General features: G+C 41.2%; 1 protein-coding gene and 1 pseudogene across 4 annotated transcripts in view; both read left to right on the top strand.

Moving 5' to 3' along the window:
• The window catches only part of PLCE1 (phospholipase C epsilon 1), a 345,535-nt gene that overhangs the window by 136,230 nt on the left and 193,520 nt on the right, over positions 1-15,785 (top strand). For all 4 annotated transcript variants that reach the window (XM_030809243.1, XM_030809242.1, XM_003255240.3 and 1 more), the window contains one exon: positions 3,349-3,637. In XM_030809243.1, the coding sequence (XP_030665103.1) occupies positions 3,349-3,637 (289 nt within the window). The remainder of the gene's footprint in view (positions 1-3,348; positions 3,638-15,785) is intronic.
• LOC105739485 lies at positions 8,905-11,016 on the top strand (annotated as a pseudogene).

Below are 15,785 nucleotides of genomic sequence, written 5' to 3'. Positions count from 1 at the left end.
CAGATATTGTCCAGGTGTGATCACTAAAGAATGGTGGGCACTGGCATCCAGTAGAGAACTCATGCCCCATCTAACAGTAGAAGATCTAGCCATTTGATACCATGTAGAAATGCTCAGTGTTACCAGATTGTTTCATTATTCAGTAGATGCTGGAACTTCAGATGTATATGTAAAACTTTCCTGAATTTAAACAGTGTATGTCGGATGAAACAGGTCTGTTGACTGAATCTGGCCCGTGGTCAATTGATTTGTGACTTCCCTACATTAGGCACTTGTTGGCACCTTTCTATTGCATTGTAACTGTCCTGAAGGCCCAAAGTGGAAGGGGACATGCAGAATAAGGCAGAGATGGAACAACGAGATGACGAGAGATGAAAGACTTCAAGAAGGATGGATGATTGCCTATTTCAGAGATTCTGCAGAGGTCAAAGAAATGGGAATAAGAAAAGGTTATTAGATTAAGGCAAATTAATTATTTGGCACAGCACTACATCTACAGGCTGTGTTCTTTAAAAAAATGATCAATAACATGGGAAATACTCAGTTAAGCAAATTAAAATAATTTCTTTACTCTGACTCTTCTAATTGTCTTTAATATTCTATTATGCAATGTAAATCTCCAAAAGGAGAAGAGATTTACTGAGATTTTTTAAACTTTCATGATCAAGGAGTCCTTAGGTCATACAATCCCTTGTAGATAGAATGTTTTGAGGAAAACACCTTGGAAAAGCTGGATAAGAGACTGAATGAGTCACTGGGAGTCTATGGAGGCCTGATGTGGAGACTGGAATGCACATGGTAGTGAGCGAATGCACAATGAGCCAGCACAGCAGCTTGGCAAGTGAAGAAAGTAGGCCAACCTATTAGGAACTAGGAATTGCCAGCTTACTAATCTTCTGAAGACAAAACCATTTTAGCATCATTCCTTTGCTGAAAACAAACCAGCAAAAAAAAAAAAAAAAAAAAAATCAAGGGGTGCCCTCATCTGATGGGTGAAAGCTCTTTGCTTTAACATTCCAGGTCTCCTTTATCAGGCTAACTGACCTTTCTTATTCCCCAGTTGTTCCCTGGCCTTTCTCATTCCCCAGTTATTTCCTACGCTTACTCCCTGCTCTAAACACCCTGCTCCACTGGCTGTCCTTATTGCTTGCATGGTGAGTTGTCTCCCCAGCTGCTCCAATTAGAGACATGCCTGCTTTCCAAGGCACAGGTCAAACCCTGCTTTCCCTATTAAGCCTTCCTTAGCCATCAAGCTACCAGTCAGTTCTTTTCCTTACACAACTGGAGCAGTTACTTCTGAAGGACTTGCATGGGACTTAGTGTGTTGGAGACGGCCTGTATGATTTGGAGCCAAGAGAATAAAACTACGTCTTGAGATCTGCAGCTCTCTACCCCCATTTGACCTCACAGTACACCCAAATAAGGTTAGAATAATATTGCCCAGAAACACAGAAGAGCAAGGGCATAACTCCAATCACATTGCATTTCATAGATTGTAGTCTATAGTTATACAACCACCTATTATTCAATTATTCATTGAGGGTAAAAGAGTGTATTCTCTTTTATAGACTTGCTCAACAGTAAAGAGCATTATTTCTAGACACTAGGCTTAGTATATTACATGTTTATCTTGGTGAATCCCAGAATCTCCCTAAGAAGAGTGTTATTATCCCCATTTTACAGAGGAGGGAGCTGTCTTGAAACATTTCAGCTTGTTCACACTTAACGACTAGCTCTCTATCTGGTGAAGGTTGAGTCAAGTGTACCTGACCTCATGTACCTGACCCCAAGCCTGGGCTCTTTCTGTCCCAGCACACCATCTCCATGGCCATGCTGGCCACTAGAAATTTAATGACAGGGAATTAAAGGTAAGAATCACACTGTGCCTTCAAGTGGCAAATATATACCACCAGACAGAGGAAGACAGATAAAATCTAGTTAGGGTCTACACAGTTTGTATATCATAGGACTCAGTGCATTCTGGGGTATCATAAGGACCTAGCACAGCTCAAGAGAGGCCCTCTTGAGTGAGATTTGGAGGATGCAACATCATGGGGGCACATGCCTGGCCCGCAGGGCAGTGAGAGTCTTCTACTCCCTGGCCGTTCACCGAAGGAGGTGACCTTCATTTCCACCCTACTCTAAGCTCTTGGCTTTTCTGTCTCCTTTACTAGACTGCGAACTCTGAGGAGAGAACCTATTTTATTTATCCAGCCCTGTCATAGTTTCTGGTATATAAACAGTAACTATTTGTTGGTTTGATGAGTGAATGACAAGTCAGCCAAGGCAAGGTGCTCAAGGTGACATGATAGAGACAGCACAATGTAGTACACCTTTATTCCCCCATCAGAGAGCTGAATTACCTCATTGCATGTTATGTGTCTCCTCTGTTCGTTTACACACTATCCAGAAGTCTCTGGCTTCTCAGAATGCTTAACAAATTCCAAGTCCTCCCTTCAATAATGTCAAACCTTGTAATTTTCAGGCCTCATCGAAGACTGTGAAATCCTGCAGCAGCACAAGAGGTGTGTGCTGCCCCTTGCACTTTCCCCACATCTTCCGACACACTGCCTTGCACAGAGCAGGGTCTATATACATGCACATTGAATGACTGCATTGAAATAGATTGGAGACATGGTTAGGAACCTGTCCTAACAGTGCAATCTTCTTGAGACAATGCTTGGTGAATTCGGGTGATAAAGGGAGAAGAAATCTGGATAGTGACAGTGACATAGATGGGGCAAGAAGAGTGAGCAGGATCTGTCAACTCATTGGATATGGGAGGTGAGGGAGGAGGAAGAGAGAAAAAATGATTCAAATACTTTGATCTTAGCTGACAGTTTGAAGGATTATGCCCAAAGGGGAAATAGGGAAGTTCTCTTTCCCCATGACCCTCTCATCCTCATTTCAGTTTAAGCATGGAGAAAAGATTTCCCATAAAAGTCAGGCTGAAACACTCCATGGAGGGAGACAGACCTGGGACAGTCATTCAGGAATGTCCAGGAAAACCAGAAGGAAAGGTTTGCCTTCATCTCTCTGCAGAAGAGCTTTGCTCTGCTGAGGAGGAGAAGTTTGAACTGAATGTATTTTTGGTTGGTATGACTTGTAAGTTCTCTGTTTGATAGCAGAGTTGTTTGAATGACCTATTTTATAACTACACAGAGCTTTTCCAAATAGATGGTGTCTGTAGAATGTTCAGGTTAATGCATGAGCCGCGTGCTCACAGTGTTTGCACTTGGAGCATCTGAGCCTTCTTTCTTAATAAGTCATCTTGGCATTTTGTCAACAAGTTAATTTGCTTTCCTAAGAAACTAGATTAATACTTCCTGTACTTTGTGCTATTCACAGATCTACAATGCAGTGAGAAGAGGAGAAGAAACAGAAAATACAGTTGGATCTTTACTCCATTTCTTCACCAAGCTCCCAGCCTCCGAGACAGCCCATGGAAGGATAAGTGTTGGTCCATGCTTAAAGCAATGTGTCCGAGACACTGTATGTGAGTATCGCGCCACCCTCCAAAGGACTTCAATATCGCAGTACATCACCGGTTCTCTCCTAGAAGCAACCACGTCTTTGGGAGCAAGAAGTGGCCTTCTCAGTACTTTTGGAGGATCCACTGGACGAATGATGCTGAAAGGTAATGCCTGAAATTTCACTTTTAACTTTCTATCTTTGACTACAGAGAAGGATCTAAGTTAAGATTTATGCATCTCCTGATGGAGAATTGAGTTCACTTTTCAGCGACTTTAAGTAAAAGTCACTTCTTTAAGAGAATATAAAAGGGTGGTCCCTTATTAAAATCCTCTAAGGTGTCAACATTCCAAATAGTAATCATTAAGATTTTGCGGCCGGGCGCGGTGGCTCACGCCTGTAATCCTAGCACTATGGGAGGCCAAGACGGGCGGATCACAAGGTCAGGAGATCAAGACCATCCTGGCTAACACGGTGGAACCCCGTCTCTACTAAAAATACAAAAAATTAGCCGAGGGTGGTGGCCGGTGCCTGTAGTCCCAGTTACTCAGGAGGCTGACGCTGGAGAATGGCGTGAACCCGAGAGGTGGAGCTTGCAGTGAGCTGAGATTGCGCCACTGCACTCCAGCCTGGGCAACAGAGCAAGACTCCGTCTCAAAAAAAAAATTTTTTTTTGAAACTTTTTTTCAAATGAAGTAAATGGTTAAAATGCTTTCTTTAATATTTTTTTTTAATGATTCAGGCAGGTAGTTTCTCCTAGTGGTAGTTTATGACAAATGTCAATTACTGTGATAAGATGCTAGGAAACAAATATGGTCAAGCAGTCATATTGAAAACCCACTGTGGTTGGGAGCAGAGTGAAATATAGATCTTCTTCATACATAGAATTAATAGGTCTCTATTGACCAGAAAAGCCAAAGGCCATCTTCCAGCTACTCCCATCTTAAAGGACATGATAGGCAGGCATCCCACTGAAAGATGAAAGCCAATGGAGAGTGGGGTCCCTTGGCATTTGAACTTCCCAGCTACTTCCCACAAGCAGCAGACAAGCAGGTCAGAAATGGCAGCGCACCAAAGAACCTTGGAAACTTGTACACTGCATAGCTGTCACAAGCTGCTTGGCAGCCTTCCCTGGCAGGAAGCTGCCAACCAGACAGGGACCATGCAAAGCAGCATTCCAATGCCTGGGGGTTGCCAGAACTCAATCTGACAGCAGCTATTGTCCCTCCATAGCAAGTCCTGAGACCCAAGGCCAGCAGGCCAGTGACCTTCCTCCTTGATCCTCAGCCTTCTCCATTCCTACCCACACACACCTCTAGACAGGCCTAAGAGGATACCGTAACCTCCTTGTGTACTATGTTGGGTGCCAAGTTGGTTTGTTTTCTGGAGTCGCCCGAACTTCAGGGGATTGGTTATAAATGAATGAAGAATAACAGAAGATGTGGGAACACTAATGGCTTCATGTTTTTCAGCCATTCAACACATTTTTGAGCCCCTGTTAGGTGTTAGTTACTGGAAAGGGAACAAAACATAATTCCTGCCCTCATGGAATTTATAGTCTCTAGGTGGTAAGCTGTTTTCCCTACACACAGGATTCAAGGTTTCTCCCCTTGGATGTGGCACCTAGAGAGCGCCAAGCCTGCATTCTTCATCATACTCTTCCCAAGAAGTTGGGCTGAGATTGGCATGTGGAATTGGCATTGTCTTAATGCTTGTGATTGTATGCCAGGGCCTTATCCCATGAGTTAATCAACATGTGTAGACTAAACACCTCCCATTTGGTTTTCAAAGTCTTTTTTTTTTTTTTCTTTTTGAGATGCAGTCTTACTCTGTCGCCCAGGCTGGAGTGCAGCGGCGTGATCTTGGCTCACTGCAGCCTCTGCCTCCCAAGTTCAAGTTTCTTGTGCCTCAGCCTCCCGAGTAGCTGGGACCACAGGCACATGCCACCTTGTCTGGCTAATTTTGGTATTTTTAGTAGAGACAGGGTTTTGCCATGTTGGCCAGGCTGGTCTCAAACTCCTGACCTCAGGTGATCCGTCCATCTCGGCCTCTCAAAATGCTGGGATTACAGGTGTGAGCCACCGCACATGGCCTCAAAGTCTTTATGTGCCTCAGTTAGACATATTTCTTTAACAATCAGTGGAATAAAATGCATTAAAAAACCAGATGGGTTTCTTACCACAAACAATGATAAGTATGTAAAGCATATGTTAGTTAGCTCAACTGAACCATTCCACAAGGTATACATATTTCAAAACATCATGTTTTACATGACAAATATATACAATTTTTATTAACTCATTTTGTGCTCAGTAGTGTGTAGGTGTTATGGGGGAGCCTAATGAAGTGTAAGTCAGTTTACTTGCCTTTAAGGTGTCCATCCTCTTAATGAGGAGTCCAGATTTGCATACACCAAGTAATCAAATAATAATATAGGAAACTGCAGAGACATAAGTGCCAAATAATGTGGAAGTGGCTCTTCAGTGTACAAAGAGTTTGGATAGCAATTTGATGTTCTCTATGAGGAATGGCTTGGCCTGAAATGTGAAACCTCAAACAAAGGAAAGTCAATAAAAGCCACATTCTTTCTTCTCCATTAATTGTTAAGAAACGGATCTCCAGGCTGCCCAACCAAGGCAGGCATGCCTCTAGTCTTCCACAGATCTGTGGAGAGAAATAAGGAGGCTGCTGGTGTGTGCATCTATGGCCCTGATCATAATTTGACTTCAATTGTATTTGTACTTCCCTGTTAGAAATAGAACCTCATAGATCAATATTTCTAGCTCTGACACTCACCAGACTGTCAGCTAATGTGTTATCTTTAAATTGGTGTTTTATGCAAGAGTTGGAAGTTTCTTTAACTTTTTGCTTTGCAGCTCTTTGGTGATTTCTGAGAACCCTCTAGAAACTCCTGCTGAATAATACAATTAGCTGGTTGTCTTCCGCTCCAAGCTTATTTCTGTAGTTCTGACTTACTATCTTGCAAACCTTTTGCAATTTCAGCATCCTCTCCCGTTTGGTTTGCAAAGTCTTTACATGCCTCAGTTAAACATATTCCTTTAACATGCAGTGGAAGAAAATGCATTAGAAAACCAGATGGGTTTTTCACCACCAAAAATGATAAGTATGTGAGGTAAAGCATATGTTAGTTAGCTCAATTGAACCGTTCCACAATGTATACATATTATAAAACATCATGTTGTATATTACAAATATATATAATTTATATTTGTCAACTTAAAAAAATTAAGTAAAAAAAAAAAAAGATGAGTCTTCAAAGTCGAAGAGTGTTTACAGAATCTGTAGGATCAGCATATTGGTTAGTGGGTCTTGAGCTGTGATGGCCATGTACTCTTCCAGGGGTTCAAGAGTACATGCAGCTGCTGTGATGTGGTTGTCAGCTTTTTTTCTTCTTCAGTATGTGTCCTGTGGCATAGATTTGGCCAACAGCTTTTAGCTATTGGGGAATATATAATACACTCTTAGTCTTCAGTTTATAAATGGGTTATATTCTACAAGTTCATTTCCCAGGAGCGATATAGAACTTAGAACACTTTCCTGGATAAGCAGTATTAAACGTGATTTGGTTCACAGACTCTAGTCCTCAAAAACCTCTGTAACCCATAACACAGTTGTAGTCTGCACATTTCCCATGAAATAAAGAGAAAAACACTATTGTTGGAATACTGAGCATTAGCCTCAAAGAAAAAGCAATAGAGGTGAGTTAGAAGACATTTCTTGTTGAGGGGCAATAATTTTATTAAAGATGAGTAAAGACTTAAAACTTTTTGGAGATTTCAAAAAGGACTTTTAGCCATTTCTGAGATTTTAGATGTTGGCAGCTGTAGCTTTTTGTTATGGCTAATTACACTTCAAAACTTGTACCCATATGAAGGAGTCAGAAAATTACCCTAGTAACTTTTTCCCTAATTTTTTTTAACGTGATGCTTAGAAATGGTATGAAGAAGGATGGAAGGAGGTAGCACGAAATTTAAATTTTTTCCCAGAGATAAAGAAAAAGGAATAAGTTCAAAAGAATAACCTCTTCCATAAGAGAAAACATGTTTGAAGTGAATTAAACGGAGTTGGTAAAGGTAGAGAAAAAAGGAACAGGGAAAAACAAATGCTGTATGATTTCCCTTATATGAAGTACTTAGGGTAGTCAAAATCATAGAGACTTTAAGTAGAAAGGTGGTTACCAGGGGATGAGGAAGGGCAATGGGAATGGGGAGTTAGTGTTTACAGGCTATAGAGTTTCTGTTTTGCCAGATGAAGAGTTCTGGAGCTTACTGGTGGTGATAGTTGCACAGCAATATGAATTTACTTAATACCACTGAATTGTACACTTAAAAATGTTGAGACAGTAAATTTTATGTTGTATGTATTTTATCATAAGAAGAAATAATTGAGAAAAAGGGCATGTTTTGCAGGTCTTTCATCCCCCTCCCTAGTCTATTAGGATGTAAGAAAGAACCGAAACACTCCTCTTCTGGAAGTGGTTATGATTATGAGATGGGGGTCGTGGTCACCTGTACTAGGCGAGAATAGAAGGAAATGTCCAACAAGTTGATTGTTATTCACAAGTCAAGAATTGGTAACTCGAGGCTTGATTGTCCAGAATTCTGCAGCCTTGGGGCTTTATGGATTGATACAGAAGACCAATAATCGGAACATAAACATGCCTGCTTTTCTGCCTTCAGTGCCACCAAAGGTCTTCTGCCTATAAAGCTGAAGGTTTGCCAAATAACCAGAGACACTTTCTTATATGAAGCATTGGTCCACAAGGGTATGCCCTTATTATAAGGGTGTGCTGTCTCAAAGTGGAAAAACAGAGCGCCTTTACCTTTCAGTCAGGAACTTCCACGAGTTTGATACATTAAGATCCTTCCGGCCGGGTGTGGTGGCTCATGCCTGTAATCCCAGCACTTTGGGAGGCTGAGGCAGGCAGATCACGAGGTCAGGAGATCAAGACCATCCTGGCTAACATGGTAAAACACCATCTCTACTAAAAATACAAAAAAAATTTGCCAGGTATGGTGGCGGGCGCCTGTAGTCCCAGCTACTTGGGAGGCTGAGGCAGGAGAATGGCGTGAACCTGGGAGGTGGAGCTTGCAGTGAGCCAAGATTGCACCACTGCACTCCAGCCTGGGTGACAGAGCAAGACTCCATCTCAAAAAACAAAAAAAAAGAAAAAAAAAAGATCCTTCCACTTCCTGTCCCTGTGCCCTTTTCCCTCTCCCCATTAATCTTGTTAGAATCTCAGGACTAACGCCTTACAGCAGTGGCAGTCAAAATAATTACTGACTTCGATAATTAGGAAGAAATTTTCAAAGCTATCACCTGCTTTTTCTTTTCTTTTAATGTTTTACCTACTGAAAATTATAAAAACAAGATAAAGTTAAAAGGGAGAGAAAAAATTGAGATAACTGATGGTAATGTGAAGTACTAAAAATGGCAAAATTAGAAAAATAAAGTGATGACAAGAGGATTTTTCATATAAGGCAGCTAATTGTTTTCAAATGTGCATATTGTACCAGCCAACATAATAAACTGAGTGTGTTAAACTCAATTTTTCCTTCTCAAATTGTTTCTGAGTAAAGCACATAAATTAAAGGATTAAGTGTTACATATAACCAGGACAAAACATAGTTATTCATATTTAAATTGTGTAATACAGTGGAGGGCAGATGGACCTGCTGAGGCCGGCAAGACATCTGCCATCTTTCTGACAGATGGAGGCCAGCAAGATAGTGCAGACACAGGGTGCCAGGAGGAAAGTCTGTTACTACTATGATGAGAATGTTGGACAAAGCCACTCAGTGAAGCTTTACCAATTCTGCATGATTCATAATTTGCTGCTCAACTATAGTCTCCACTGAAAAATGAAAATCTATTGCCCTCACAAAGCCAATGCCGAGGAGATTACCAAGTACCACAGTGATGACTACATTAAATCCTTGCACTCCATTCGTCCTGATAACATGTCTGAGTACAGCCAGCAGGCACAGAGATTCAACATTGGTGAGGACTGTCCAGTATTTGATGGCCTCTTTGAGTTTCGTCAGTTGTCTGTGGGCGGCTCTGTGGCAAGTTCTGTGAAACTTAATGAGCAGCAGACAGACATCACCATGAACCAGACTGCACCATGCAAAGAAGTCTGAGGCATCTGGCTTCTGCTATGTCAATGATACAGTCTTGGCCCTCCTGGACTTGTTAGAGAATCACCAGGGGGTGCTGCTTATTGACCTTGATGTTCCACAGTGCATATTGTGCGTACTGACCTTCCGTGCCACGGTGATGGCATGGAAGAGGCCTTCTATGCCACAGACTGGGTCATGACTGTGTCCTTTCATAAATGAGGAGAGTAATTCCCAGGAACTGAGGACCTATGGGATATTGGGGCTGAAAAAGGCAAGTATTATGCTATTAACTACCCACTCTGAGATGGGATTGATAATGAATCCTGTGAGGCCATTTTCAAGCCAGATATGTCTGAAGTAATGGAGATGTTCCAGCCTAGTGCTGTGGTCATACAGCGTGACTCAGACTCCATCTGGGGATCAGTTAGGTTGCTTCAATCTGAACATCAAAGGGCATGTCAAGTGTGTGGAATTTGTTATGAGCTTCATCTTGCTGATGCTGATGCTAGGAGGAGGTGTTACATCATTCACAATGTCACCTGCTGCTGGACATAGGAAACAGCTGTGGCCCTGGACACAGAGATCCATAATGAGCTCCCATATAATGACTATTTCAAATACTTTGGACCAGATTTCAAGCTTCATATCAATCTTTCCAATATAACTAACCAGATCACTAATGATGCCTGGAGAAGATCAAACAGCAACTGTCTGGAAACCTGAGAATGCTGTCCCACATACCTAGGGCCCAAATGTGGGCTCTTGCTGAGGATGTAACCTAGAAGAGAGTGACAACAAGGATGAAGACCCTGACAAGTGCATCTCCATCTGTTCCTCTGACAAACAAACTGCCTGTGAGGCCGGGCATGGTGGCTCATGCCTGTAATCCCCGCACTTTGGGAGGCCAAGACAGGTGGATCACCTGAGGTCAGGAGTTGGAGGCCAACCTGGCCAACATGGTGAAACCACATCTCTACTAAAAATAACAACAGTTAGCTGGGCATAGTGGTGTGTGCCTGTGATCCCAGCTACTCAGGAGGCTGAGGCAGGAGAATCACTTGAACCTGGGAGGCGGAGGTTGCAGTGAGCCGAGATTGGGCCATTGCACTGCAGCCTGTGTGACAGAGCGAGACTCCATCTCAAAAAACAAAAAAATAAACAACAAATTGCCTGTGAGGATGAATTCTCTGACTCTGATGAAGAGGGAAAGGGTGGCTGCAAGAACTCTTCCAACTTCAAAAAAGCCAAGTGGGTCTAAACAGGATGAAAGAGAGAAAGACCCAGAAGAGAAGAATTCACAGCAGAAGAGAAGACCAAGGAGAAGCCAGAGGCCAAAGGGGCCCAGAAGGATGTCAAGTTGGCTGAGCAGGCCTTTCCAGCTCTGGCTTCTTGCCGGGTCCCCTAACAACGTAGATTTTATATTTTCTTTTTCTCTAGACTATTAGTAAATTTTTATTTACTAAATATAAATATCTTGGGGACTAGAGTGAAAGACAGAAACCAGGGCCCTGAGTCCAGGGCAGCTGTGCTGGGTGAGCTCTTCCAGGAGCTGCCTTGCCCCACTTTCCTCCCCAGTTCTTAACTTTGAATGATAAAGGGAGCCAGGTCTGGGTGGAAGGGATACTTGTAGGTAGCCATATAGTAGTTTTGGAAAGGAGTCCTTATTAGCATTCTAGAAGGGGTGGCTGGATCTCCAAGGATCCTCTGTTCTTTCCAGGTTCCTAAGGTAATATTAGACGTTTTAGATTGGTTCTGTTCTCATACCTCCCCACTGTCCTCAGGTAAGCCAAGAAGCTCACACTGCCTGCCCTCTCTGTTCCTCCAATTCTGCAGGTGCAGATTGGTAGTCTAGTTTCCTTTTTTGGATACTATTTTCTTTTTGTGAGACTTTGTAATAAAATGGTACATTTCTATTTTTAAAAATAATAATACATTATGTATTAGAAAAAAAAACTAAACTGTTCATTTTTAACCAGTCTGAGTGTGTGGTATGTGTGTCTGTAGACTATATTTAGCTATATTGAAGTTATTTATCATATGTCAGCTATAAATAGAATATTGATATGAAAACAAAAATACCTTACAGATACAATATTTTTGTTTGAAAAGAGGGAATATTTTATTTCAGATAGAAAAGTCTACCAGCACTTTGAGAGGTCGAGGCGAGCAGATCACTTGAGGTCAGAAGTTTGAGACCAGCCTGACTAACATGATGAAACCCTGTCTCTCCTGAAAATACAGAAAAAAAAAAAAATTAACCAGGCGTGGTGGCATACACCTGTAGTCCCAGCTACTTAGGAGGCTGAGGCATGAGAGTCGCTTGAACCTGGGAGGAGGAGGTTGCAGTGCGCTGAGAACACGCCACTGTACTCCAGCCTGGGCAACACAGTGAGACTCCCATCAAGTTTTCAACTTATTTTCTTTCACTACAATAAGCTTGTATATTCTGTTGTATCTTTCTCTAAAGTTAATAGCTTTGAATAAAAAACAAGAAGTTATACTAGGAATACACATACACATTTGAACTACATAATTATACCTCATAAATAATTTAGTTTGTAAAGGCTGGCTTAGTTGACTTCCTCAAAATCAAAACACTTACCCTTTACATGCTTACCAGGCAAGGAAGGCATGTGCATAGCTCTAATTCCAAGATTTGTTTATTTAAAGAAATATCCTGACTTGTTAGTATTGTGACCTTGAAATTATTTTCTCGGTATCTAAAAGTATGCTTTAATGTAATATTGGGTGTGTTTCTGTACCAGTTAATCAACTAAAAAGTATTCATTAGCTGCCCTCTGTGGCCTAGTGCTATGGCACCTAAGAATGGAGAAGATCACATCTGGAAGTCTTCAACTTGTAAGATAATATTTCTCATTCCAGAGAAAATATAATATTAGGTTTCAGGTCTGCTGAAGTAGCCCTTACCACCTAAAGAGAACTCATAAAGTGCTAGACTGCTACATTAAAGGTGGTATGAGTAGGTCATAGGGCCAGGAAGCTTGGTAGGCACAGGACAAAAACCTGTTTTAGGACCACAGGTGGTCGAGTATCATCCAGGAATGTGACACTACACCTGGATGTAACCTAAGAATACGACTCCATACCAGTTGTGACCAAGGAATATGACTCCGTCACCAGGTGTGACCTGAACATAGCACTCCATTCCTAGGTGTGAATATACCCATTTTGAGCTGGGAGACTGATTCCATTTAATTCTCTTATGTGCCCTAATTTTGCTCCAAGAAACTAGCTTATGAAAGGAACAAATTATAGCCTAATTCTCCGTAAAGTTTTGACACCAAAAAGAGAGAGAGGGAGAGGGAGAGGGAGAAGAAGGAGAAGGGAAGGTGAAGGGAAGGCTAAGGAAAGGCAAAGGGAAGGAGAAAGGAAGGGAGAAAGGGAGGAAGGGAGGAAAGAAAGAAGGAAGGAAAGAAGATAGGAGGGAGGGAGGGAAGGAAGAAAGAAGGAAGAGAGGGAGGGAGGGAGGGAGGGGAAGGAAAGAAGGAAGATCGGGTAATTGAAAGTTGGTTAAATCCTAATCAATGCAGTCAGAAAGATGACTGGTGAGGATAGCAACACCAGACAGACACTTTGGGTTTACGTATCTGAGCTGGTTATAAAAATGTCAAGTCCTGAATACAGAGACTCAGAATGGACCATATTGCAGAAATTTATTTGCAAAATAGTTGTTTGAAACACTGCATCCAAAAAAACAGCCATTAGATTCCAAAGCTTCCCTCCAAAACTTACTGAATATTTAAGTAAAACAATAGTTCTTAAAAATGCCAGAGAATAGATGCAGACTCTGCAGAAGTGGTTACCTCCAAGAGAGGCCTTTGAATGTGAGCCTCATTGTGTTTTGGATTTGAGTCTTGACTTCAACATTGGGTCATCCTATTCAGGTGATTGTACTTCTAGGCTTCAGTTTCTGCATCTACAAAATGGGAATAAAAGCAACAACTTCGGAGAGTTGTTTCGAGGAATAAGTGTGACAATGTATATAAAGAACTTAGGCCAGGTGGCTCAGGCCTGTAATCTCTGTACTCTGGGAGGCAAAGGCAAGAAGATCACTTTAGGCCAGGAGTTCAAGACCAGTGTAGGCAACATGGCGAGATGCTGTCTCAAAAAAAAAAAAAAAAAGCCAGCCAGATGTGGTGGTGTGTGCCTGTGGTTCCAGCTATTCAGAAGGCTGAGGCTGTAGAATCACTGTAGCCCAGGAATTTGAAGCTGCAGTGCGCTATGATCCTGCCACTGCACTCTGTCCACCTGGGTGATGGAGCGAGACTCTCTCTACAAAAACTTTAAAAATTAAAAATAAAAACAGCTTGGCATAGTATCTGTTACCTAATGTATGTTCAACCAATCTTATGACGATGATGGTCATGCTGGGGCTGATGATGGTGATGATGATGGTAGTAATGAGGATTGCCACCACCACCTAGAAATGCCAGCATTCCACTGTCCTTAATTCAAAGACTCTGCTGTTAGCTCAGTTGTAGATGCACAAGAAAAGACAAGTACCCTCCAGGTTTCCCTGGCTGTGGGCCTAGAGCACTAGCAACTTCTGGGACACCTGAGAGGAGGTAGCTAGTGGCTGGAGGCCACACCTGTGTAACTCCTTTAGCGAGATTTTCTTTAGTTCCCATGCATTAGGCCACCGATTAATTCAATCATTTGACCAATATTTGTTGAACATCTACTATGTGCCAAGGATATAACAGCAAACAAAATACAGTCTTTACTTTCGAGGGATTTACCCACAAATGGAGGAAATGGACAAATAAACATGCAAATTTTAAGATAGTATAAATGTTATAATTGAAATAAGCACAGAATATAGGGCCCCAGAGGGAAGTCCCTATACCATCTTCAGTGACAGCTGAGGTTTCTACAACCATTTAAGTACCTGAAGAAATGTAAACAGGTATTTAACCAGGGAAAACAAGCCCTGACCTATATTATGAAACTTCTATTATTTTTACTTAATTCTCCGCTGATATCCTCTCTATTTTATTCCCTCCAGAGTAGAAAGATGCTAAGCATTTACTCCTGGTATTGGGAGCCTTGTCTAAAAAATCTATGACTGGGACAAAATTTAGTGTTCCAGTTAAAACTTGTATATTTTAATGAAGATGACTTACTCGTTACAATAAAATTAAAGGATTTTTTTCAGTACATGACATTTATACTTTTGAGTGTTTCTAAATTGTTTATTGTTTTTAAAGAATAAGCCTCATTTTAATGAGCTATGAAAATTCTTCCTCTTGGGAACATTTATAGAACATAATGAAATGCTTATAATCTGTTTATAATAACATGTGGGTCAGTAGCAAATATTTAAGAGGACAAAAAAGAGAATATCTCACCATAGTCTGAGTCATAATTTAAACTTCTACTGGAATTGAGTCTTCAAACCAAGAAACAGTGAATAAATTATTACAGTTAAAATAATAAAAAGATATTTTTAAGGGTGTTTAGATTTTGGTAGATTGAATTCTAATTACAGATATTATACTATCATCAGGAAAGTCTAACAAGTTTTGTCAACTGGAAATATATATTTGGTATTTTGTCTTTTTAACTTCATATTTCATTGTGGCAACAAACTTAAAAAAATATTTTCTATAATGTTAATGTCACAAGGGATTCTTTGAACAAGTGTATGCTCAAACACCACTGAGAATATACCTTTGAATTTTACAGTCACCAGAAACACCCTGTGTGACAGTAGCGGGTATTTTGCCCCTGTTTATACTCAGAGACACATTTTGGCATCAATAAGCAGACTCATCTAAAATCCATTTCAAGTAGATGTTGTTGTGGATGATCTGGGAACATGGAGGGTAAGAGAGAGTATAACAAGTTTCAGAGACCCTAGCAACTTACAAGATCTAGGCTGATAGACTACCAAGTCTAGAACCAAAATCCTTAACTAGGGTTGATCAGCTTGTAGGAGCAAAGCCAGTATTTGATCCTAAGCCTCTCTGATTCTCCAAGCCATGTTCTTAACTACTAGGAAACACTCCAGTATTATCTCCCACTCAGGGATCCTGTGCACTGACTTATACCAGGGTGTGTGTGTGTCTCTCTCTGTGTGTGTGCATACATAGAGTGTAACACGAAAACTTAGATTTGAATGGAGGTTCATTTGACTACAGAATTGATCATTTT

Source organism: Nomascus leucogenys, chromosome 3, assembly GCF_006542625.1.
Source record: "Nomascus leucogenys isolate Asia chromosome 3, Asia_NLE_v1, whole genome shotgun sequence".
Classification (NCBI taxonomy): Eukaryota; Metazoa; Chordata; class Mammalia; order Primates; family Hylobatidae; genus Nomascus; species Nomascus leucogenys.
This window is presented reverse-complemented; position numbering and strand designations above follow the sequence as displayed.